Source organism: Pelodiscus sinensis, chromosome 8 (genome assembly GCF_049634645.1).
Source record: "Pelodiscus sinensis isolate JC-2024 chromosome 8, ASM4963464v1, whole genome shotgun sequence".
NCBI lineage: Eukaryota > Metazoa > Chordata > Testudines > Trionychidae > Pelodiscus > Pelodiscus sinensis.
In genome coordinates this window covers 42120759-42147415 of record NC_134718.1, presented here as the reverse complement: position 1 = coordinate 42147415, position 26657 = coordinate 42120759, and the positions used below count along the sequence as shown (strand labels likewise).

At 38.8% G+C, this 26657-nt stretch overlaps 1 protein-coding gene across 3 annotated transcripts in view; it reads right to left on the bottom strand.

Moving 5' to 3' along the window:
* Positions 1 to 26657, bottom strand: part of MYOF (myoferlin) — a 143861-nt gene that overhangs the window by 13855 nt on the left and 103349 nt on the right. For 2 of the 3 annotated variants that reach the window (XM_075935158.1, XM_075935160.1), the window contains 12 exons: positions 26085 to 26227; positions 25271 to 25444; positions 23332 to 23443; positions 20101 to 20178; positions 17039 to 17220; positions 16784 to 16942; positions 16549 to 16647; positions 16107 to 16268; positions 15412 to 15577; positions 12076 to 12152; positions 2546 to 2557; positions 1195 to 1293 (listed from right to left, as the gene is read on the bottom strand). In XM_075935158.1, coding sequence (XP_075791273.1) covers positions 1195 to 1293; positions 2546 to 2557; positions 12076 to 12152; positions 15412 to 15577; positions 16107 to 16268; positions 16549 to 16647; positions 16784 to 16942; positions 17039 to 17220; positions 20101 to 20178; positions 23332 to 23443; positions 25271 to 25444; positions 26085 to 26227 — 1463 coding nt within the window. The remainder of the gene's footprint in view (positions 1 to 1194; positions 1294 to 2545; positions 2558 to 12075; positions 12153 to 15411; positions 15578 to 16106; positions 16269 to 16548; positions 16648 to 16783; positions 16943 to 17038; positions 17221 to 20100; positions 20179 to 23331; positions 23444 to 25270; positions 25445 to 26084; positions 26228 to 26657) is intronic. The other variant, XM_075935159.1, reaches the window with a different exon arrangement.

Genomic DNA, 26657 nt, shown 5'->3' with positions numbered 1-26657 from the left:
TGTAGACGCTCTCTTGTGCAAGAAAGCTCCAATGGCTATTTTAGCCATCAGGCTTTCTTGCGCAAGAAATTAACTTGGCTGTCTACACTGGCCTTCTTACGCAAGAATACTGGCACAAGAGAGCTTATCCCTGAGCGGGAGCATCGGAGTATTTGCACAAAAACCACTGATTTTGTACAGTACAAAGTCAGTGTTCTTGCGCAAATACTCGCAGCCAGTGTAGACAGGCGGCAAGATTTTGTGCAAAAGGCCGCTTTTGCTCAAAATCATGCCAGTCTAGATTCAGCCCAGTTGTTTCTGGTGCTGTCAATCAAAACCTGAATCTTTTCTATAACATCAGCCTCACTTTCATTTATACATCAATGGGGGAAAGGGATAAAAGTAAGAGTGGACTTAGGATATTGCTGGCTCCAACTTACACTGATGCACAAAGAAAAATATTAAACATACAGAACTGCAGACTCTATCTTCTTAATGTGCATCTGACCTTCTCTCCCAGAAAAATCAATGGTAAAGCTCCCATTGAAATCAGTGGTGCAAGATCAAGCCCTTAATATCTATGTCTAGTCAATAGAAGAAAAAAGTACAAAACCTTTCTGGAATGCCTTTCCCACCCTTCCCCTTCACCTCCCCACATGCATGTTAGCATAAATAGTGGTAAATCGAATGTGGGAAAAGTCACAATTTTCATTACTAATATTAAAATCAGAAGGATATTAAGGGCCTTATCTTTATCTTGGCTTCCCTGTTGCATGCCTAAAATAATTGCAAGTGGTTATGTACCTGCATTTGTTTGTGATTGCATCTGATATTGAGATACTTAACTATTTATGAACCTACATATCTGGTAGGTAGACATCTAAATGTCTCTTTTTTGACCAGATGAAAAGTGGGAAACTGACTCCAATCCATTTAGGTCTGTGCAGAAATACCTGTCTCGCTGTTCAAGTTCTGTTATGCACAAAATGATACTTTGGAGAGAAGCCAGATGAAACTTGTGATGAGCAAATTCTATCCCTGCCTAAAATCCCAAATTGCAATAGGTTAGATTGCTTACATTTATGGCAATCTGAAAAGACAAGACTTAATCATTTGTTTTGAAACCTAACAATCACGTCAAAATAATTATGTTAAACAGGGACAAGATTGTTGACCTACCAAAACATGTCCCTTTCATTTATCTTGTAATAGTACCTTTAAGGTGTCATATCCTTTTTGAGTATATTGTCCACATTTTTCATGCTCTCCTATTGAAGCATAAAATTTGCTCCACCAATCAACAATTTCTTCTTCCTTAAAAAAAAAAAAGAAAACCCCCTTTTAGTGGTAGACAAGAATGAACTTTAGAGCCTGCACTCCAGCTTCTATCATCTATAAAACAGATGCAGTGACTAATTAAAAGTATATCAAAACTTATTCTTCAAATATAATAAAGTTCTGGATAAAAAAGAGCAATGAAATAAAAATTTGGGGCTGAACTGTCTGTACATAACTCATAATTACAATACTGCATCTGACCAATAGTCTGTCTTATCTAGTATCCTGCTTACAGCTGCACACACTACTTTGACTGGATTTTTTTCTTACATATGCACCAACCACAACAATCTATGCATTTTAGCTATTGCAATGAATTCTAGATACCATGGTGATAGTTTCCTCCAAAATTCATAATACCTAAAGTAAACAGTTCATAAAATTATTTCATATGGGAGTAAAATGCATCAGTTATGACATAGGTAAAATCCCAATTGATTTCAATCATACTGATATGAGTAATACTGATACAATTAGAATTATCTCCGACCAAATTCACAGCTGGTGTAAATTGGTTGCTCTGCTAAAGTCAATTGAGTTCTGCTGCCTTTTTACTTGCTGAGGATCTAATTTATTTATTTGAAGGGGAATGTTGTCAGAGTAAAATTAACAGGACATGTCCATTAGGAAGGAGTAGTGGAACCATCAATGTATTCTGGAAACTATCACCTCACCTTTTTTCCTCCCCTATATTTCACAACTGTGTGGAAAATAAATGCATATTGACCCAGTGCTACACTTTTATAGTGAGCAAGGAGCTAATTTTAAGATTTTTTTCAGTTAGTTTGTCAGCATCTTACCATAGATATGTTGTGTATCTAACTCTTTTGGGATTAGATCTCTTATTTGTAGGAAGTAATCACTCGAGATAAATAATCCAGGTAGTAATAGTTGTTATTCATTGTAAATATATGAAAAATACTAAAGGGTTGTGGTATTTACAGATATGATTAGTGTTACTCAAATCAATACATCAGGTTTTTTTATAACTGTGGACTATGGGGAGGCTCACATTTCGGTTTTGCATAATTTTCCAAGATTTTACATTCTGGTCAAAAAGTGAAGGCAGCATTTTATTTTGATATTTTTCAAAAGTTAGACATCCCTCTTTCAATCCCTAAATATACCAAAATTAGAAGAAAAAGTTAACTTACCAATTTCTACCTAGAGCTTTGAGTTATAAGAAAGTACAGAAATTTCTATTATAAATAAAGAAAATAGTAATTACCTTTTCTGTAAGCTGTAAGGATCCATTCATAAAAAAGAATAAAACAAAAAAAAGAGGATAAATAAAAAACATAGTTTATTATGCTCTTCATCTGGTTGTAGGTGATAAAGGAGGGAAAACTTAGTTTTCATATTGCAGTTATTTATTATATGAAAAGATGAAAGTTGTCAGAATTGAGGACTTTATTTCTGGTTCTTTTAACAATGTTTTAAAAAGTAAACAGAGAAAATGTGTGAGAGAGTGTATTTATATTCTTGTGGACACAACACGGCATTCCTCTCTCACCCACAGCTTTCATTGACTTGTTTGGGGTTTGCAAGGAGTGCAAGATCTGATCTATTCTTTGCGTGACTGGTTTACTTACAAGAGAGTCCAATACTAACTATAAACCAAACATAGTAATTTTTTCATTCCACAGAGATTTCGTTCCAAAGGATCCTCAAACAGTAATTTGAATTGTTTTGCTCTTTTAGAAGACTCTCATATCTTAACATGCTTATAAAATAGTTGCTAATGCTCATAAGTCTTTGTTGTTTTATTGCCACTTTGCAGCTTTAAACATTGTAAACATTCTAGAGTCTGAAAAAATGTGAAGAATTAAACTTGCAACAACTTTCACAATCACAAAGTTAATTATATAATTACATTATGAAGAAGAATCTTTCCATTAAGAGCAAATATTACACCAGACATATTTGGAAGCAATGATTACCACTAGTGATTTTCTGTGTTTATATCATCCATCATGTTCTAATTTAGAGGCATAATAATTAGATTCTTGTGCAAACCGAAGGAAATCCCAAAAATAGCAATTGAGTATACACAACAAATATACTACTCAAAATTCCTCATTTCTATCATGAATGTAATTATTCTATTTGAATATTAAAATGTACTGTACTTCAGTCATCATGGCCAACTTTAAGATAAAATCAGATGTAGTAAATAATTTCATATTGTATGAGAATTCATGACAATTTCTAAAGGAGCTGTTTGCCCTCAGAAACTCCGATTTCTTATCTGTTCATAATAAATTTAAAGACCTTGCACTTTTTAATGTATATTATTTTAATACCAGTTAACAATCTGTAAGATAGCTGAAAGACAGTTTTCCATGGAAACAACTTTGTTTGCATTACTGTGCAACAAGTTTCATTCTGAATAACTCCAAATTAAGGGGATTTACCACAAAACATAATTATTTATGGTCTCTGAATCTTTCATCGGAACATAATGCTCAAATTGCTGAATGGTTAAAGACTATTTTTTCCTGATATTTACAGTATTCAAATGTCTTTTCAAACAATATTTTAATAGCTTTGAAAAATGTTTAAAATCCAAACCACACAAATTCCTGCTTCAAATTGTAAATATAATCTGTATTTTGGCTTCTGTTAAAATTAATAAGCAGACATTGATTTAAGCTAAATCATTATATGTTAAACTGAGATTTTGGAGAGAAATAACCACATGGCAAAGATCAGATAAAATAAATTTACCAATTTCTTTAGTTATCCAATGACTTCATTATGTATTATTATAAATGTATTGAACTTCAGAGGGGTAGCTGAGTTAGTTGTTTAAGTTTTTTTCAAGTATTGAACTATTTATTAATCTGCTCCAATTATGAAGACCCTGTAATATCAGGCAGAGTGGAGTTTTAGGATGGTAACAGAATTTCGTTATTTATTGTTGAATAATTTTATCCAACAGTATGTTTTCCCCTTGGAAAATGTAATTTAAACAAAAGACAAATTGGTAGTGGAGCTATACCAATCATTAATTCTGAAGTGTAAATACGACATTTAAAGAAACCGGAAGAACTACCTTGTAATTGTAAATATACTACCGTACTTGATGTAAAAACATCTTCCACTCCAAAATCTTCTAGAGAAGAATTATAAGAAGCAAAGTGAAAGCCACATAACCAAGACACCTCCATCCCCACTTTGGTTATCTTCATGCATTAGTTTCATACATACATGCACTGCTGTTGGAGAAGCCATTTTGCTGAGTGCTGTTGACATACTGCTTAAGCACTGGAAATTGGAATGTAATTGATGAAATTTCTACATCTGTGTCCTTAGCATGTTATCTGCATATAACATATGCTTTCCAAAAAGGTACTTTTATTTCTTCTAAAGAGTCCTTACATCATATGGATGCTATTAGAACCATGGAATAGTAAAACTGGAAGATACCTAGAGAGGTCATCAGGTCTAGTCCTCTGTCCTCACTGCAGGACCAAGAACCATCTAGATTATCCTTGATAGATGTTTATCTAACCTGCTTTTAAATATCTCCAATGATGGAGATTCCACAACCTTATTAGGCAATTTATTACAATGTTTAATCATCCTGGGTATGTCTACACTACAGATTTTTCGGGAAAACAGCCATTTTTCCGAAAAAACTTCAGTTACAACCACACTGCATTCTCATTCTTTTGAAAGGAAATTGAAAGAACAAAGAGGTTTTGCTGGTATTGATGATCCTCTTCCTATGAGGAACAAGCCTTTTTCCAAAAGAGCTCTTTCAGAAAAAGGCGTATATGGACAGGGAAGAGGGAGTAATTTCGGAAGAAGAGGAAAGAGGAGTGGCCACTCCATCCATAGTAATCACAGTTTAAATGAGAGATAGCATCTATTCAGTGTGTAGACGCTATCTTTTGAAAAAGCACAACGCTTTTTCTATGTGCTTTGGCAGTGTGGACACACTCTTTCAGAAGAAGTTTTTTTGGAAGATCTCTTCCAAAAAAGCTTCTTCCGAAAGAAGCCTTCAGTCTAGATGTAGCCCCTGACAATTAGGAAGTTTTTTTCCTAATGTCCAATCTAAACCTCCCATGCTGCAATTTTAAGCCCATTGCTTCTTGCCCCATCCTCAGAAGTCAAGGAGAACAGTTTTTCTCCCTCCTCCTTGTCGCACCCTTTTAAGTACTTGAAAACTATTATCATGTCCTCTATCAGTCTTCTCTTTTCCATACTAAACAAAGCCAATTCTTTCAGTCTTTCCTCATAGGTCATGTTTTCTAGACCTTTAATCATTTTTGTTGCTTTTCTCTGGATTCTCCAATTTCTCCACATTTTTCTTGAAAATGTGGTACCCAGAAATGGACACAAGACTCCAATTGAGGCCTAATTACTGCTGAGTAAAGAGCAAGAATTACTTTTTGTGTCTTTCTCACAACAATTCTCTGAATACATCCTAGAATCATGTTTGGGTTTTTTTGAACAGTGTCAAATTGTGGTCCACTGTGATCCCTTTCTGCAATATTCCTTTCTAGACAGTCACTTCCCATTCTGTATTTGTGAAACTGATTGTTTCTTTCTATGTGGAGTACTTTGTCATGTTAAACTTCATCCTATTTATCTCAGATTATTTCTGCAGTTTGTCAAAATTATTTTGAATTATGATCCTATCCTCTACATGCAACCCCTCCTAGCTTTGTATTATCTGAAAACTGTATAAATGTACTCCCTATGCCATTGTCTAAATCATTGATGCAGATATTGAACAAAACCAGTCCCAAAACTGATTCCTGTGGAACCCCACTTCTTATGCCCATCCAGCATGCCTGTGAACCATTAATAACTACTCGCTGAGAATGGTTATCCAGCCAGTTATTCACCCACCTTATAGTAGCCCCATCTAAGTTATATTTCCCTAGTTTATTAAGAAGGTCATGTGAGACCATATCTAATGCTTTACTAAAGTCTAGGTATACTACATCTACTGCTTCTCCCTTATTTACATGGCTTGATAGCCTAGCAAAGAAAGCTATCAGATTGGTTTGACATGATTTGTCCTTTACAAATCCATGCTGGCTGTTACTGATCACCTTATTATCCTCCAGATATGTGTAGATGAATTCCTTAATTATTAGTTCCATTATCTTTCCTGACACGAAATTAAGCTGACTGCTCTATTGTTTCCTAAATTGTTCATATTTCCCTTTTTATAGACAGGCACTATATTTGCCCTTTTACAGTCTTCTGGAATGTTTTCCAACTTCCATGACTCTTAGGCTGTGTCTACATTGGCAAGATTTTGCGCAAAAGCGGCCGCCTTTGTGCAAAATCTTGCCACCTGTCTACACTGGCCGCAAGTATTTGTGCAAGAACACTGATGTTCTAATGTACAAAATCAGTGCTTTTTGCGCAAATCCTCTGACGCTCCCACTTAGGGATAAGCCCTCTTGTGCAAGTATTCTTGCGCAAGAGGTCAGTGTAGACAGGCAACGTTAATTTCTTGCGCAAGAAAGTCCGATGGCTAAACTGGCCATCGGAACTTTCTTGTGCAAGAGAGCGTCTACGCTGGCACGGATGCTTTTGCGCAAAAGCACATCTTTTGCGCAAAAGCACATGCCAGTGTAGACGCTCTCCTGCGCAAATACTTTTAACAGAAAAACTCTTCCGTTAAAAGTATTTGCACAAAATCATGCCAGTGTAGACACAGCCTTAGTGTATGCAATACAATAGTACATTTACTAAATTGCTATCCAACTCTAAAACAAGTCATCAAGCACACGATATAGTATTTATAAAATTTCCTTTCTAAGCGTGAAATCCTAGTCCCAGTGACGTTAATGAAAGTTTTGTCATTGATTTGACTGGGACTTTTACCCTAGATGTGCAATTCCCAATATGGATTTGAGAACTTGGAAAGCATTGACATGATTAGCAGAAAATGCTTGCTTTTTCCTACTATTTTATGTTAAACATCAAGTCCCTATGTGTGAGCAATCAGAATAGAGGGCAAATCATTATTATGAGGTCTTCTAACTGAGTTTGCCCTTTCTGACATTAAGATTTCAAAAGAGTAGTGAAAAAAGAAGATAGCTGTGTACAGTATATTCATTGAACACATTAGAAACAGGCCAAACCACAAAATTTGGATCCGAGTTTGAACTTTTCTGAAATTCTAGAATGTTATCTTTTATGGCCTTTCTAATATTAAAAAATTATAACTTGTATTAAATAAAAGGTGGAGTCACACAAACCAACAAAAAGAAACAGTCAATCCTGAAGCTGCTGACTTATACTAAATTTTAATATGGATGTGCATAAGAAAAAACATGAAGAGAAAAAGTTCCTGTATATTTGAAACATATGAATATGAATGTTATCATTCTGTTTTTATTTTTTAAGAAAAAAAATTGCTATTAAAATTATGGACTAAGAGCCTGCACAATTTAATGTTTTGAAGTGTGTTGGATCTGTTTGTTTTGCTTGGGTTTTTTAAAGAAATTTGTTAATAAAAACATCTGTAATCAACAATTTTTGTGAAAAGCTACAAGTTTAGGGACAAATTTTGCAAACCTAATATCAGTTTGACCTCGGGTTTTAATGAAGAACAAACTTTTGTAACCAAATTATAAGTACTTATAAAATAAGATTGTGTAATGGGATTACTGAAAGAATCAGAACAGTACACGATCCACAAGACAGAAAGGAAAAAGAAGTACACGATACGCTAGGACAGCAGAAACATTTCACTTGATATGAGTCTGGGATAGTCACAGTACTCAGGGAGTTGCAAAGCTACTTGATTCTCTACTCCTTCAAAGGGAAAGAAGAGAGCCAGTTGTGGCTTTTTGATTCACAGGCATCAAATCTCAGTGGCAACTCAAATTTACACCAGTGGAGGATTGGGCAATTCTTTATTATGCCCCCTCAAATCACTTCACTTCCACACTGTGCCCAAAGTGAGGGGCAGACAGTGCAGGAGGAGGCAGAGAGTTCCCTTGTGTAAGACAAAGAATTATTCCACTATCTCTGGCTGGTTTACGATCCTTTTGCACTGCATGAAGACCTTAATTAACCAGAGAAATTCCTCCCTTTGCATTTTGTTTATTTCGCTTATTTTTAAAATGTTTGGAAAGCATTAATTGGTACTATATTTTGCATGCCTCTACCTACTCCTTGTTTCATCTTGCTTCCATAAATCTGGCATCACTTGAATATCTCACAAAAAATTTAAGCTTCATGTGGCTAAAATTAAAAATTGTGTTGCTTATTTCTTCCTCCAAACCCTATACTCTTCTTACTACCTCTCTTGCTGCTGCTAATATATCTTTGACTCCTCTCTCTCTTTCTGTTTCTCACATCCATAGTTCAACCTTCAAGCCAAACTGGGTAAACTATTTTAAAACAGAAACAACATAAAAAACTCAGTATTTTGGTATTTTGATGCACCTGGTCAGCCATATGCAAACTGAAAATGGTTTCCAGATATGACTGTGTCAGTAAAAGGCTGGAGAACGGAGTGAATGTATGCTGTTAGCTATACTGTTAGCTGCTTGAGCATATTAATATATCTATGGGCTAGTCTGGCAGCACTCCTGGTATTCCAGTGATAAACATCTGCTGCTTTCACTGACTCTGTTTATTTAGCATAATTACAGAGCAGTTGTGAAAGACAAAAGAGGATTGCATAGAAATGGATCCTCAGTAAAGCAGGAAAAGCATTTCAAAAATATAATGCACATCATAACTGCAAACCCCAACGACAAAAGCAAAAAAAGGCAAATAAGAACAGAAGCAATACTTTGAGTCAGAATGTTAAGCATTAAATCTGGGCAAATTTGTCAAAAATGTTCGGCAAGTGCTTGCTCAAAAACTTGAATTCAACATCAATTGCGGTTTCTGTTGAACTCACTTTGGCTTTTGTAGTTGCTATCTATGAATAGTTTGGACAATGAGCATATGGGCAAGTGTTGCCATAAAAACATTTTGAATTGTAAGCAAATATTCAAGAATATTCAGAGAGCACAGATTTAGAACTTGTAATATTCACAACAGAAACTTAAATCTAAGTGTAACTCATCTAATCAGGAAATAGAAATTTGCCATATGACCTATGAGTCCAATCAAGCCAATCAATATTTCCAGAATTTCATATTTGAACACTTACAACAAAGTGCTCATGAATGACCTAGAGAGTACAAATTATTCATCAAAGGTATTTAGGGACTAATTTGGAATAGTAATTAATTTGAAAAATTATAAACTGTTCACAGGTAATTCAGAAACAGACAGAATAAACTGAGACTAGAATAAATTCATTAAGAAAACATGACTAATTATTCACTCAGCTCTACTTTGCGTGAAAAGAATGGTTACTTACCTTTTGTAACTGTTGTACTTCGAAAGGTGTCGCTCATGTCCATTCCAAAATATGTGGGTACATGCTGTGTGTGCGATTATCAGAAGACTTTTCCCTAGCAGTACCCATTGGGTCAGCTGTGGCGCCCCTTGTGGCACCACATTTATACCCCTGCCAACTAGGGATGTAATAGTGTAGTCGATTAACCGTTACGCAAATGCTCATAGGTTAATGCTATAGACTACATGCATTTCTCCCTTCTCCCTTGCCAATACATTTTTAGCAGGCAGGCCAGCAGCCCTGCTTAGTCCCAGCTTGTGCTGGGTCCGGGACCTACCCCACTGCAACTCTGCATTTAAAGTGTATAGGAGCCAGGTGGGCAGGGAACTCAGACTCCCCTCTGGACGAGGGCTGCTGCCGCCCCCCGCTGCTGTCTCTGTATCAGAGAGGAGCTGGAGTTCCAGGAGGCAGCTGGTCCATGAGGGGAGTTGGTTTTTAAGCTGGCTCCCCTCACAGACTAGCTCCCTCCTGGAACTCACAGCTCAGTACCAGAGGCAGCAGCACAGAGTGGCAGCAGGCTCCCCAGGAGTGGAGCCCGAGCACGCTGGCTGCTGGCCCCACCCCCAAGACTACAGAATAGTCAAGTAACTGATAAGAATTCATAAGGTTACTCGACTATTCAATTAACCGATATTTAACATCCCTACTGCAACCCAACTCCTGCATCAGCTACTTCTTGCCAGAACAATCCAACAGAGGGGAAGTGGGTGCAACACATCTCGAAGAACAACAGATACGAAAGGTAAGTAACTGTTTCTTCTTCAAGTGTTTCTTCTTCAGTTATTCCTGAAAATAATCAGCGTAACAGCATTGTGCAAGAGGGTTTTTCTTGTGCAAGAAGGGGCAGTGTAGATGCTCCTTCTGACGCAAAAGCCTCTTCCACAAAAATGGCAACTCATTAGATATGCAAATCTGGCGATATTCCACGCTTAGCCTCAATTGCATACATCTGGCTTAAGATCGCGCCAGTGTAGACATAGCCTTCGTGTGTGGGTTATACTAGGAAGGCTGACGCTGAGACTTGTGCCCAGATAGGCTCCATGTGTCAACACTATCAGTGCCATGCATACAGGTGCAGACAGCAGTGCCATTGATGCCCTCAAAACCAGTCCTGCTGATGCCATCACTGTCAGTGCAATTGAGGGAAGATGCTGAGCTTCAAACAGTTAGTTCAGTGAGGTCCCACACTACTCAAATGTGTCCAGCATGGAGGAAAGGTCAAAGTCCACATCACCACCACTGGCACTGGGGAGTCCACCAACACCTCACTCAATGGAGCCGCCCATGGGGCCAGAGTCAACAGGGCCAAGGCTAAAGCACTCAGCCCTGGTAAGCTGGATATAGTATGAGCCAACTCCAGGGCCCTACTAGACCTCCTGCAAGGGGGTAGGCCCCTCTCCATCCTCTTCTTGCATGGCACTTAGGAATGGAACCACTACTGGGAGGATGAGCCCACCTTCTGTACTGAGGAATGGTGCTGATGCCATTCTTCAGGGCACAGTATTGAAGACTCTGACACCAAGACCGGTGCTCTGTGCACCCGACGGCATCGGAATGGCTGGCTGAGGCACAAGTGCTAACTCAATGAAGATCAGGTTAAGCTGCTGATCTCTCTCCTTTTTGATTCCCGGCGTAACCCCCCTGCAGCTATTATACTTATCTGGCAGGTGATTCTCTCCAAGACACTTCAAGCACGCAGTGTGAGGATCCCTTCTGGGCATATGCTTGCCACAATTTGTACACTGCTTGAAGCCCAGAAGCCACTGTATGCCCCAGGAGGAAGAACAATGTGGGGGGATGGAGAAACCCTGAACTAAGTTCTCTAAGTAACTCGAACAAACAACTAATATACACAACAAAAACAGCAAAAGAATGCTATGCTAGAGACTAACTACTTGCGAAGCAAGAAGTCAGAATCTCCAATGACCTTTACTGGTGAAAAGAAGGAACTGAAGGAGGAGTTGGACTGGCAGGGTTATAAATGTGATACCGTGAGGTGTCATCAAAGGGGGCACCACAGCCAATCTGATGGTTACTGTAGGGGAAAGTCTTCCAACAGTTGAGAAAACAGCACACACACAAATACATACATACTGGAATACACATGAGCAATCACTCGAAGAATAATACATTGTTTTAATAGTAACCGTAAGAAAAAGATAGGAATAATTAAAATATTTCCTTTGCTCCCCGCCACAAAATAATTTTTGTGACAATCCAAAAGGCTCCCCCAGTTTTACAGATGCTCCTATGATTTGGGCAGCATGCCAGAAAAGCTTATAGAAATTCAGAGATGCATACTAAGTAGTTGCTAGTAAATCATGCATCTGTAATATGAAAGTCAAACATCAAATTGCAAAGATTACCTGAGCTGCAAGAAGTGGCTGTGCGTCTTCCATTTCAATGACCACATCCCGACGAGGCATAGCTGACAGGAGGCTAACTGTAAATTAAACATTTTACTAAGCTAAAATATGCTGGTCAAGTTCACTATCAGAATTTAAATTCAAATGTTATAGAAGATGTAAAAGAATGTATTTGGCATGTGTTTGGCTTTTTAAAGCAAGCAATTATTTGCCAACATTTGTTAATTGCTACTCAGGATTAGCTCTTTAAAGAAATTAGCAAGTATTAGTTACATAGGTATTTTTCTCTCACACACAAACACACATCAAATCCAATGGAGTTTGAAAAATAAGCAGTAATGGGACATTTTCAAAGCTGCAAATGGCAGGTTGGCACCTAAAGTCTATTGAAAGTCAACGAATGTTAGACTCTTACCTGCCATTTATGCTTTTTCAAAAATTTTCCCATAATGGGTTGCAATGGAAAAAATGGTGGCCTAACTGTATAATATGATGGTACAGTAGAGTGAACTGATGTGGTCCATTATGTGTCGACAAGTTGTGGGTGCATGTGGTCCAATGTTTCCATGCTACTTCCTTTTTTAAAAATAAAAGCTACTGTGGTATTTCCATTCATTTTCTGGAATAATAACGATGGCTTTCTAAGGAGCACTGAACATAAACTAAGTAAAAAATGGGAGGTTTAAATAAACAATGACTTTGAAAATATAAATATAAAACCATAAAAATATAAAGCCATCTTTGTAATAACTCCCTCTTTACTTTCAATCTTTTATCTCTCTCCTTGAGGGTATGTCTAAACTACATCCCTTTTTTGATAAAAGCATGTAAATTAGACGTATTGAAATTGTAAATGAAGCTGGGATTTGAATTTCCCATGCTTCATTTACATAATGGCAGCAGCGGGTTTGTTTTTTGTTTTTTTCAAAAAACCGCTTTTCGGAAAAAAAAGCGGTCAAGATAGGGATCTTTCGACAGAAATGCTCCATTTCGAAAGATCCTGTATCCCGATCCTGTTTCAGAATCTTTCAAAATGGGGCATCTCTGCGGGGGTTTTTTTGAAAAGCAGCTTTTAGAAAAAAACTGCGGCCGCCATTATGTAAATGAAGCACGAGAAATGCAAATCATGGCTTCATTTACAATTTTGATATGTCTAATTTACATGCCTTTATTGAAAAAGGGGTGTAGTTTAGACATACCCTGAGTGTGGTTCTCTATATCAGTACTACCAATTACAACAGTCATTTAAAGGCAGTTATATTGTGTGCACATGCTACAGAAACCTTTTGAAGGTACCAGCTATTCCAATAATCTGACACTGTTTGTTGTAGGAATACTGACATTTCCATATAGTTTGTTGTCTCTTCTAGGGTTAATAGCAGTGGTTCTCAAACTTTATGGCCCATGGACCATCTGGCTCAATATTAACCTTTCTGAAGACTGCCAGTTGCTAATGGACACTCTCTGTTAATTACAATATTACAGGCAGTCCCCGGGTTATGTACAAGATAGGGGCTTTGCTCGTGGTGCCCCTGGTCTGCTGGGGACCGTCTTCAGCAGACCGGGGCACCGAGAGCAGCTTTTCTCGCCCCGGAGGTTGAGGTGGCGGACCGCTGCCTGCGAGCTCCGGGGCGAGAAAGCCCCGTTTGTAAGTGCGGATCCGACGTAAGTCGGATCCGCGTAAGTCGGGGACTGCCTGTACACCCAAGCCATTTTGCTAGTGCTGCAGCTAGGGAGACTGGTTTAATTTAAATTATTAAACAGATTAAGTGCTTTAATTTTCTCAAGTTAGTTTATCAAACTTCATTTTAAATAAAATAAAATATTAATTTATGTCCAACACAAAAGGTTTTAAAATGTTTTCTTTGTTTATGGCAAGAGTGGGGAACCTTTTTTGGGTTGGGAGGCCACTGACCCACAGAAAAAAATCAGTTGGTGACCACACAAATGAGAAGCAAAAAAAAAACCCTCCTCCAAAAAACCCAACCCACACTTACGTGGTCCCTAACTGAGACATCTTATTCCTCCGGCACGCCAACCCTACGGGGTAAAGGGAAGGGTAGGGGGGACTGAGGTTCAGGGCTTTCCATAGGCCAGTTTTACTTTTCTGGGGTTCTGGAGTTAGTGGATTTTATGGAACCCCTTAGGCTCTGGGGTGGGGATAAAAACGATGGGTTCAGTATGCAGGACAGGGCTGCCAGTGAGAGGAATGGGGTGCAGGATCTGGGAGGGAGGTGAGGGTGCAAGGTCTGGGTGGTAGGTAGATGTAGAAGTAGGCTGGAAGTAGGATGTCTGGCCGGAGGCAGGAGCAAGGGAGGGTGCAAGAGAGCAGGCTGGGGGTAGGGTGTCTGGCTAGGAGAGAGGGTATAGAGTCTGGCCAGGAGGGAAGATGCAGAAGTGGACTGGGAGTAGGGTATCTGGCCAGGAGGGAGGGAGATGGGGGCAGGAAGTGCCTCGGGCTTAAGCTAAGGGACAGAGTGGCTGAGGGGGTTCAGGGAGATGGGGAGCAGAGTGCCCTTGGGAATAGGACTGGAGTCAAGGTGGTTCGAGAGGGACGTTCAGGGAAATAGAGGGGCAGAAAGGCTGGGCATGGCACAGCAAGGTGGGAGTGGGTAGGTGACCTTGGGGTGTCCAGCTCTGAAGGGGATGGGGGTCCTGCAGGGATCCAGCCCATGGCACCCTCAGGGGCCAAGCTGCAGCTCGGCCCCTCCTGCCAGACCAAGACCCCGTGAGTGCAAAGCCCCAGAGGGCCCGAAGCCCCCACCAGCAGCCTGTGTGTTCAGGGTCCTCAGCCCCAGCACTGTCTCCTCTCACCACTGCTGGGCACGGTGCTGCCCAACATGCTGCTGGGGAAGGGAGGGGACACCGGCCACTCGTGCACCACAATAGCTAGCCCTGCCTGGCTGAGCCCCGCATAGCCCAACCTGCTGCCTGCCCCACAGGACCAACCAAGGGACGCCCTGCTCTTACCATGGTGGCAACGATCCTCCATATGTAGCTCTGCGGCCTGCACGGGTGGGGAGGAGTGAGTTTGCTTTCTTCACCTCCTCACCTGCTGGCCAGAGCTGATGCTGCAGACTCACGGCTGCACACTGACCATGAGGCTGCAGAAGCATTGCGAGACCACCTGGGAGGCAGCTGTTAACCACTGTTCTATAGATTACCACATTGGTGATTAAAACTGTGAGTTTGCTTTTCCATTCAAGCCACACTGTCACCAACTTAATATCTAACACTAGATGGCTATAAATCTATTCAGTATATACAGTGAATATTCAAGATGGATTACTCCAATTTTCCTCAAGAAAGGAGAATTATCTTTTTCTAGCTGCCTACCTTTTAGTTGTGGTGCAATGTCTGCTTCAGTAGCATTGGGGTCACAGCGAAAGTCTTCCAGGGAATCAATGGTACACTGTCCCACAATTGGTTTCCGTCCAAACTGTCTGTGATCTATCACTTTAATAACCAGTGATGGAGTATATAGCTCCTCTTTGGGCAAAAGCTAAAAGTGAAAAATGAAGGTTAGTTGCTTGTGCTTAGAATCAGGGTAGATGAGAATAAAGCATTTTTGCCTGAGTAAATACTACAGAATCGGGTCACAGATTTGGTAATTTAATACTGAACTCCCATGAACTGTAAATGTATATTTGCATACATCATACAACTCCATGACATACTAATTAAAGGTCAACATAATAATCTTTTTAAAATACATGTATTGCCTCAGTGTAGGATTTCTTCAGCCTCAGATATTACAGTGATGAAGGTCATAAATACCTAGGACTGAGCTGTAGACAGATCATCAACATAGTCATATTGATTAGTAATAAATGGGAATATATTCTGTTATAAGCATTTGTGTAGAAATGTTTAATTATCATTGAGAATTTTCAGACTCAAAGATGCATGTCGTACATTGTCAAGGAATGTGCTTGTTCTTTCCAGTGATTTTTTTACACTAAAAATGAAATCCAGCGTATAGAACATTTAACACTAATGAAGATCTTTGCAATGTAATTTTAACATCATACCACTTTCATGAAGAGAACCGAATATGGAAAATTTGGTGTTTTTTTGAGGTTTTTTATCACAACAGACTCCACCATTTCTCCACCGCACTCTACAATGAGACTTGGGGAAGTAACAGAAGCCATTTGGTAGTTTTTCATGTTTCGTAAACCCCAGGCAAGAATCTGTAAATAAAATCCAGTATAGGCATTACTAAGGGAAATGCCTTAGTAATGTGATATTGAAATACTAACTGGAAGGGAGAAAAATATCTTTCCAATTATAAAGTATAGCTGACATATATTAAGGTGATTTACCAAAAAATGTTGTTGATACTCTACTGAAAAATAAGTCATCTGTATTTATTTCATTATGACATTACTTTTGGAAGCAAATATATAAAGACATTTTCTAGCTATAAGAGGAAATTCCTATAATTATATTCAGTTAATTTAAGCAGCATACCTCAATAGCAGTGAGCTGAACAACAGGCCTAATTCCTTGAGGTACCATGTAAAGTTTTGGTGCTCTTTGTGATGGAAGAATTGGAAGGTTGGAGCCATTCTATGAAGACAAGCACAGAAGCTCAAGTTTCTCTATTTTTTCTTAAACAAGAGTATTCTGTATATAGTAAACATACACCACTGTAGTTATTTCAGTCTATCATTCATATTAGAAGAATATATATATTTTAAATTACCTTGTCTCTAAGAATAAGTTCAGCAGTGAAAAGAATGTCCCCACAAGCTTTGCCTCCATTCATTACAGGATACCAGAGAAGCTTAGGTGTGATATCCATTTCTGGGTTTAGCTTTACCATAGGTGAGCAAATACTTCTTCCTAGAAACTCATCTTTGCCCTGGACAAATTGACCAATCAGAAATAATAAACGTAATTAATATGCTATCTCCAAGGAAATAATTAAAGGGGACTCAAGACAAACAATTTTACATACCACTTGGTCATTGTCAAAAAGTTCAATAACCACATTTGGTGGATTTTGTGCTACGGTCTGTGGGTCTCCATAGATTTCAATTTCATTAAATATAAGCGTTTGGTCCCACATAGGATTCAGAGTTGAATGGATGATCTCAGTTGTTTTGCTTTGATGGAGGAATGAAACATGAGCATATGGATCTGAAAGACCATACAAAGACTTAGAAGATGTATTTAAAAAAAACAGGGCCAGATCCTCAGCTGGTAAAAATTGGCCTATTAAGATGAAGATCTGGCTCACATTGTTTTCTTTTCTTCTTTGTCTCTAAACAGTTAAATTCTTTAAGCTGCAATCCGTTAAAAAAACACCTATGGGGGGTGACAGCAGGCAGTAAGCAACCCTATTACAAAAATATAATATCCCACTGTATTGATTAGAAAAATCTTATCCTGCTAGTACTGAAAGCAGTGCATGCATGTAACTCTAAAATGTAATATTCATAGACACTACAGTGAAAGTGCTGTGGAAATACCTAGGTACATAACTCTCCATCTGCTATAATGAACATGAAGCTCTCTGGAATGAAAGAGTGTTAACTATGAACCTATGCCTGCAAGCTAAGAACACTAATCTGGACTGGACCTTCACAAATTTTTCCTTCATTTTCACATGCCTGTTTACTTCCTGTTCCAGCGTGCCTCAGAAGTACAAGTGCCCTAACACCATCACACAAAACCTAATAACATAAATAATTTTGGCCTGATTATATATAAGGAATGTTGTAAAATTTCTGGTGAGATTTCTAACCCAGTCTTGAGGATCAAAGATTGCTTAACAGCTAACCCCGAGGGGAAAAGAAATAGACACAATACCATTGCCCTTGATAATTGCCCACTGTAGCTGCCAAAACTTATCTATGAATTCCCCGTGATGACAGGTGTTCCAGTTTTTCCCTTAAAAAAGTTTCTTCACTATGCGTATGCTGCATCACAATATTAATTTTTTTCCTTTCTATCTAAAGCACTCAAGACCCATCATGTTCCTGGGGTCCACATAGGTGAATCAAGTGGCAGAATCTAGGCTGTTACACAATTAGTAGTATTTTTCACTAGCAAGCATGCCTGGATTTGAAACTACCTCTTGGAAGTAAAAAACCCACCATATTTCATTACCAGTTCCCTGAACCATCTGGTCCCCTCTTCAAAGCCTTTCATAATATACCAATACATCATGATGCACAATGCAATAGTTAACATATAACTGATGATGAACTTTTAAATTCAGTCTGGTTATTGCAGGCTTTACACTGTGCAAATCTTGAAGACCACAACAGTATGTGAAATGATTAAAATGTCATATGAATCAGAAAATGAGTCTGAAAACTAAAATGAAAATTTGTCTATACTAGTTTCCTTTTAAAATTACTGATCTATATCTTCCATCTAAGCTTTTCCATGATGTCTCTGGTGATATACAACTTCATGGACTCATAAATAATACAAAGAGATCATTCTAGTTCTGACTAGTTGCTGAACAATAAATTCTACCAGGCTATTCCATAGATCAAGCTTTGGTCTCAAACATGCTTATTTATGGCAGTCCCTTCCTCTTGTGAATCAGAACTAAATGATTAAAGTGTTCTAGGCCTACTATTAGGTATACTTCTAAATCATCAGGATCTCTGAAGAAGGTATCTGATGATGGATATTAACATTTCCTGTACAAATTGCTATTACCAAGCACCAGAGGCTATTTTAAAGGTTATCTTTAGGTCAACTTCAACAGTCTCTAGCTAAGTAACTAATCCAAGTGGCATGTACTCTGTGTAACTCTTCAAACAACTTGTAAGTTCCTAATTTGTAAGTTCAGGCTTACATATGTCTTCTATCTGAGATACCAGCCTTGAACTATCCATATGAAGTTGTCATAGTTTCTTTTAAATTGCTGTATATTCAAATAGTCCAAAAACAATGACATATATGATGTACATAAAAATTAATCTCATACAGTATATGAGAAAACAGCATCACAGCTACAATATACATCATTCTACCTTTTTATAACAAATCATGGAATGCACTAGACATGTTCAATTCATAATACAAAGGAAAAAAGAGGAAGAAAGAAGATGGAAACATGGAAAAACAAACAAACCCATGAAAATTCACCCCCACCCATTCATGGTGTATTTACTCTGCTATACATTCAAAGTCATATTTATACAGTATCCCAACAGTAGAAATTTTCATTGTAATTATTAAACATTAAATACTAGGGTAACTGCTTAACTAGTTTACTCTGATTACATAAATACAGACTGGTACACATAGGAAGAAATATCTAAGACTTTCCCTATGGAGATATGACAAAATTATACAAATGTATACCATGAGTAAAAGGGATTTTATCTGATTATCTGGCTACCATGGATAAACTACTAGTTTATAAGTTTTTAAGATCCATAATTTGGCAATATTGTCTACTGAGAGAGAAAACATTTTTAGTTCCTGTACAATTAAACACTAATGAATACTTTTGTACAAATAAACAAGACTCATGCTTAGTGGTAAGGTACACATCAACTCAATTTCCATACAAGTCAGTATTAGTGGTAAAGTCATAAAAAGCTTTGGATAAGGCAAAAACTTGTTGATACAACAAGCAGATATAGCTTGATTCACCACTATTATCAAGGGGGCAGGCAGGGTTACACACTGTATAGCTTTGGGCCAAAAAAGGGAAGTTAGGGTCCAGGAGAGATTGTTTCTGTTAAAGTACAGTCAATGTTTGTACCTTCATTCTCCCTACAGGTATCTACTGAGAAGGGGAGCTGGCAGAGCTTTCAAGTGGATACAGCTGAATCAGTTCATTCCTCAGAGGCATTAGTCACCGGTTTTGTTGGTCAATACTGTGTACTTTGGGGATGTGCTGGCCAGCTCTGGATGTAAAGTTGTAATTACTGCCATGAGGCCTATAGCCAGTGAATCAAGCTATCCTATAGTGGAAGCAAGTCATTCATTGTAGGGATTAGGTTTGTTATTATGGAAATATGCTGAGACTTTAATAGGCTTTTTCCATACCTGAAAAGCTGTCTTTGTCTAAAGCCATAAGATTTCTTGCCTGATAGACGTAGCAGCGAAGATGGTAACTATACACTCCTATACAAAGAAAACAAAATGAGAGGCCAAATGTAGGGTGAGAATGAAATAAATGTGATTCCTTTAATTAGGCTATTTTGCATTTATAATACGCATTCAATAGCTTCTCAACCTAAGCATGAGCAATCACTAAAATTATTATTTGTGATCAATGTACTAATACTATCAAGCTAATATTTGAAAATTGCTTCTTCAGACCAGTACAAAGTAGATGAAGATCCCTAGAATGGGGTAAAATGGAAGCCGTTCAGCTTTTTTTCACCTAACTGCAGGAGACTTTAAACATTACTAAGAAATTACTCTATTCAAAATAATTTGATAATCAGATGCAGCTTCTCATGGGCCTGTCTGTAATTATAGACTCATAGACTCATAGACTTTAAGGTCAGAAGGGACCATTCTGATCATCTAGGGTACGTCTAGACTACAGGCTTTTGTCGACAGAAGTTTTGTCAACAGATACTGTCGACAAAACTTCTGTCGACAAAGAGCATCTACACTACATTCAGTTCTGTTGACAAAGCAAGCTGCTTTGTCGACATGGTAGTGTAGACGCAAAGGACAGTTTACATGCAATAACACCTTCTGTCGACAGAAACTCTGTCGACAGAAGGCGTTATGCCTCGTAAAATGAGGTTTACCAGCGTCGACAAAACTGCTGAGTTCTGTCGAAATTATGTCGACAGAACTCAGCGGTAGTGTGGACACAGGTATAGTTTTGTCGACAAAAGTCCACTTTTGTCGACAAAACTCTGTAGTCTAGACACACCCCTAGTCTGACCCCCTGCACAGTGCAGGCCACAAAATCTCACCCACCCCTCCTAGAATAATCCTCTCACCTATATCTCAGATATTGAAGCCTTCAAATACTTTGGAGACCCCAAGATGCAGAGAATCCTCCGGCTGTGATCTGTACCCCATGCTACAGAGGAAGGCGAAAAACCTCCAGGGCCTCTGCCAATCTACTCTGGAGGAAAATTCCTTCCCGACCCCAAATATGGCGATCAGCTAAACCCTGAGCATGTGGGCAAGACTCATCAGCCAGACACCCAGAAAGTTCTCTATAGTAACTCCTATCATCCCTCCATTGACCTATTTCCCACTGATAATGAATGGTCAATTAGGGTATGTCTACACTACCCCGCTAGTTCGAACTAGCGGGGTAATGTAGGCATACCGCACTTGCAAATGAAGCCCGGGATTTGAATTTCCCGAGCTTCATTTGCATAAGCGGGGCACCGCCATTTTTAAAACCCCGCTCGTTCGAACCCCGTGCAGTGCGGCTACACGGGGCACGAACTAGGTAGTTCAAACTAGCCTTCCTAGTTCGAACTACCGTTACTCCTCGTGGAATGAGGAGTTCGAACTCGGAAGCCTAGTTCGAACTACCTAGTTCGTGCCCCGTGTAGCCGCGCTGCACGGGGTTCGAACGAACGGGGTTTTAAAAATGGAGGCTCCCCGCTTATGCAAATGAAGCTCGGGAAATTCAAATCCCGGGCTTCATTTGCAAGTGCGGTATGCCTACATTACCCTCCTAGTTCGAACTAGCGGGGTAGTGTAGACATACCCTTTGTTACCAAGATCATGTTATCTCATCAAACCATCCCCTTCATATACCCATCTAGTTTAATCTTGAAACCAGATTGATCTTTTGCCCCCACTACTTCCCTTGGAAGGCCGTTCCAGAACCTCACTCCTCTAATGGTTAGAAACCTTCATCTAATCTCAAGTCTAAACTTCCTACTAGCCAGCTTATATCCATTTGTTCTTGTGTCCACATTGGTATTAAACTTAAATAATTCCTCTCCCTCCCTGGTATTTATCCCTCTAATATATTTAAAAAGTGCAATCATGTCTCCCCTCAGCCTTCTTTTGGTTAAAGTAAACAAGCTAAGCTCCTTGAGTCTCCTTTCATAAGACAGATTTTCCATTCCTCGGATCATCCTAGTGGCCCTTCTTTGAGATTAGAGGTCAGGACCAACAGTTCTCTCTTCAAAACTTTGAAGGCAAGAGTAGCACTGAAAGCTGCAGGATTCACCCCAAACCTTGCTAATCTTGAATATATTTTTGAACATTTTTTAATTCCTCTCTTTCATCCCCAAGGCCAAAACATTGGTCAGTGCAGTCCAGTGGCTAATTTTGGGCCAAGGCCTGAGCCCACTGAATGCAATGCAAGTTTTGCCACTGACTTGAAAAGGAACAGGAGCTGATTTAAGCATATTATATATTTTATTTGAAATAATACAATTCCATAAAATAATTTTATTAGCTCAACATCTAAAGATCAGAGCGTAAATAGAAATGAAAATCTGAACTTCTGGAGACTTTTTTTGCTTGGCTTTTTATTTTCAGAGTTAAATCCTATCTGAAACCTGAAAACCAATGAAGTGGCTTGTACACCAAAGTTCTGGTTCCTTTCTCTGACTGTATCCTTAAGATTATGTTTTGCTCAGGAGAGGAAATTCTTTTTTTGAGGCTGAAATGCAGCTCGGTTTTGTTTTCAGATTTGGCAAGGGTAAGTCTGGTTAGCTGCTTTGATTGTGTAGCCAATTAAAACTGCATTTGGCTCCAAAAGAGTAGTGTGAATGAAGGATCAATAGCACAAATGTCTATATTACTAATATGGTACATCCTATCTAACATCTACATTACATATCTGCATGGGACATAGCAATATAGGAACTAAGCACTCCTAAGGCAGTGAAAGCTGACAATATAATTATGAGATTATTTGATCCATATTCTGTGATCCAGTTTATTACTGTTGGTCCTGTTTACTCAAATAGTTTTATTAATTTTTCTGTAATCTATATTTAGATCTTCAAATGATGGAAACAGACAAAGTTAAACTTTATTAGTCTTATTATCAATAATTTGTCTTCCAGTAGCCATTCTACTCCTTAGTCAGGGATCTGACCATTATAGTGCTAGGAACTGTATCAGCATATAGTTAAAATACAGACCCTGTCCCGAACTATTTACCATCTTGGTTAGTAACACAATGGAACAAGGGGTGAGACAAATAAACTGGTAGGGCGTAGGGGAAGAAAGACGGGGTAACAATATAGTTCACTACTTGGCTACTGATTATCTATGATTGGTACACATAGCAATAGAAGTGAGTCATTAAGAACAGATCTGGCAAAAACTTACTGTCAAAACTGCAGGAAACAATTGGAGTGTTGGCACCAAATACACGTGTGGCAGACTCTTTGGTTTTTTCTGAACTTTTCCCCTCTCCTTCGTCGAGGCTAGTGTCTGCTCCCTAAAATCATATGCAAAACCAAATTCACTAACAGTTATATATACAGAAATAACCCAATATTCATGTAAATCACATCTTATGTGTATAGTGGGCTTCATTTGTGCCTGTTGGGGCAAGGAGAGGTACCACTTTACCTGCCTAAACAAATGAAGCCTAGTGTACTGCAGAAGAGGTTCATACTTGGCTTTAGGCAAAGCTGTTTGACAATTGTTAAGTTGCAATAAGAGCACTACAGAAATCAGCCTGGTGGTCATGTACACTTCCTAGCCAACACTGCCTGCTTTGGGGGATAAACTGGCCACTTTCCAGTGTGGCGAATCAGAAGGGGAAGAGGGAATAATTGTTTTGGGAACATGAGCTGCGGGGACCTCAAAATGTCTAACATCTGTGTCAATAAAGAGAAATGGTTAGGGCCGGACAGCCAGGGAACATAATGTACCAGGATCCCACATTTCTCTCAATGGGCATGCCCTACTACAGGAGAGGCTGCAAACACTCTACATTGGCCAACCTGCTGTGGAGAGCTATTTTATTGCTGGGGCACTATTTTATTGCCAATGTGACTATTATCTCCTCAGTCACATTGGCACAAGCAGGTAGCAACTATGCGCTCTGTCTAGTCCAATATTTATAGAGTTGAAAGGGACAGAGACTCTAAACAATTAATTTTCAAAATTCCATGGGAGTCAGAACCAAGGGAAGTAAAGGTCAGAAAATAAATATTATAAACTGGATGTCCATTTTTTTGGTGTTTATGATGCAAAACAGGAAAAAATGTAGCAACTATTCCACAAATTTGACTTTCTCTAGTATGATGCCACCACCCTTTCTGTATCCAATATCGTAGTAAAATATATTACTTTCTCACATTATGTTCTTTATACTATTCCCTAGTTAATGCCTTTGGGTATTTAATGCATCCTGTAATAAACCTATGGAATAAATAAATCCTGATGATCTATTAGTGACCTTATAGATATCATTCTATTTTCTTTCATACTGTGCTATCCCCTAATTATTTGATTGCCTTGCCTAGAAGCAGATATTCAGCAGAGGAAATGCCTATTCATTCCTATTACTAACACACTCTTTATGCGTTTGATTTATATACTGTCTTGAGCTGCTTTATTGTTGGACCATCTTCTTTGCTTTGCCAGAAGGGTGGATCACCTACTTTCTGTTGCCAAGTCTCAACATGCTAATAGATAAATAATTCTAGGAGTCAAAAATATTATGCGGGAGGTCAGACGATATCATCATAATGGTTCCTTCTGGCCTTGAAACATATGAAGGCCTCAGTCACACAGCAATTTAATGTTTATAAAGCACTTCATGTGGTAGCTTGCTGTATTTAATACTAGACTTCTGATAATCCGGAACCTTTGGGACCTAGGTGGTGCCGGATTATTGGATATGCCGGACTATCAGGAGGTACTATAAGATGGTTTTTATATATATATATATATATATATATATATATATATATATATATATATATATATATATATATATATTGTATATAAAGTGTTTTTAACCCTTTTTATTGTAGCACAAGCACTGTCCAGAGTCACACAATGCCAGTGGCAGACTGACTCGGTCCCGTCCGGTTTCATTCGGTTCAGCTGCTGCCGTTGCTGCCTTGTGACTCATTTTTTGCTGAAGCTCACTCACTAGGCTCTTGCCATTTTGATGGCGGACTATCGGGAGTGCCGTACAATTGGATGCCGGACTATTGGTGTTTTACTGTACATGCAAATATTCCACCACTAATTTTAAAATTTATTTTCCTATTAATTAAACAATTTCTGCTGTGATTTTGCTACTTACAAGAGCACCTTCAAGTTTAAAGATAGCTGCTGCACCATGAGTGTCTGAAGGAGCCATTTTTCTCCTCCAACGTCTACGGCGGAACGTATCAGAACTGCGTTGTTTCCAGTGAAACTTCCAGCCAATCAAAGATGCATACTCCCATCCTTCTTTATCTTCAAAGGATGCCATTACCTAGGAGGCAGCAGCAGAAATACAAACCATCCACACTTTACTTACTTAAATGCTACAAAAAGCCTGCAATAGTTACAGCAAAAACAATCAACCCCTTTCAAGATAAACTCTATGGGTATGTCTACACTATGACTTTTGCCACAAGAGGCAATGCAAATTAAGTGCGGATTAGCATTTTCTCATGTTTCATTTGTATACTCTTTCGTTCCGTTTTTGCGCAAGGGGTTTTTGCACAAAAACAAGCGGCGTGGCCGTGGCTGTTTTGCACAAAACAACCACGGTCACGCTGCCTGTTTTTGCGCAAAAAACCCTTGCACAAAAATGGAACAAAAGAAAGTATGCAAATGAAGTGCGAGAAAATGCTAACCCACGCTTAATTTGCATTGCCTCTTGCGGCAAAAGTCATAATGTAAACATAGCCTAAGTGAAAGACAGTCTTCTACTGCAGGAAAGAGAAACTGATTGCATGTCAAATAAAGTTCTTCTAAAATAGTTTTCTTTGGGTAGAACCAGAATGTTGTTCTTCATTCAGCAAACTTATCATCTGTGAGATATGTAATTTTAGAGGTGAATGTGTTTGAAATGAATTATGAGTAAGAAATAGAAACTCTAAACTACACTTTGAATCTGTTCCATTTACCTTTGCTCCTGTTGTTGCTTGGCTTGGATCCTTTTTACGTTTTCGCACCAATCTTCGCCGTCTGTGTGTGTGATACATTTTCTCTGCAGCAACCCAGGACTTTGGCTTATTGTCTGGAGGAATGGTAATTCCATATTCCCACCCTAAAACAGGATTTGTTAGTTTTCATCTTTCAGCTAAACAGCAGAGCAAGGGGAAGTGAAGTGGAAAGAGAGTGCAGGATACACATTTTTATGGGGGCTTCCACTTTTACAGCAGCTCCTGTCAAAGCATTGATCCTTCCCCCTCTTCCAAGGCTAGCTGGGAATGGGAGATGTGGCTCCATCACTCCTACCCCCCCCCCAAAGTAGTGAGTATTGCTCACCCACCCCAAGTAGGAACCCACTCACTTCTCTTATTCTGGCTATGTCACTGCCCAGAAGATTGAGATTTTAGTTTCCTTTTAATATAATGGTGGATATTCTCATTGTCTATATAAATATCTCATTATCTACTGTGACGTAGTGGGGGTACTTGCTGGGCTGTGGTGACCTCTGCTGTCTGGAGCAAGACCCAGCAGGGAAAACCTCACTA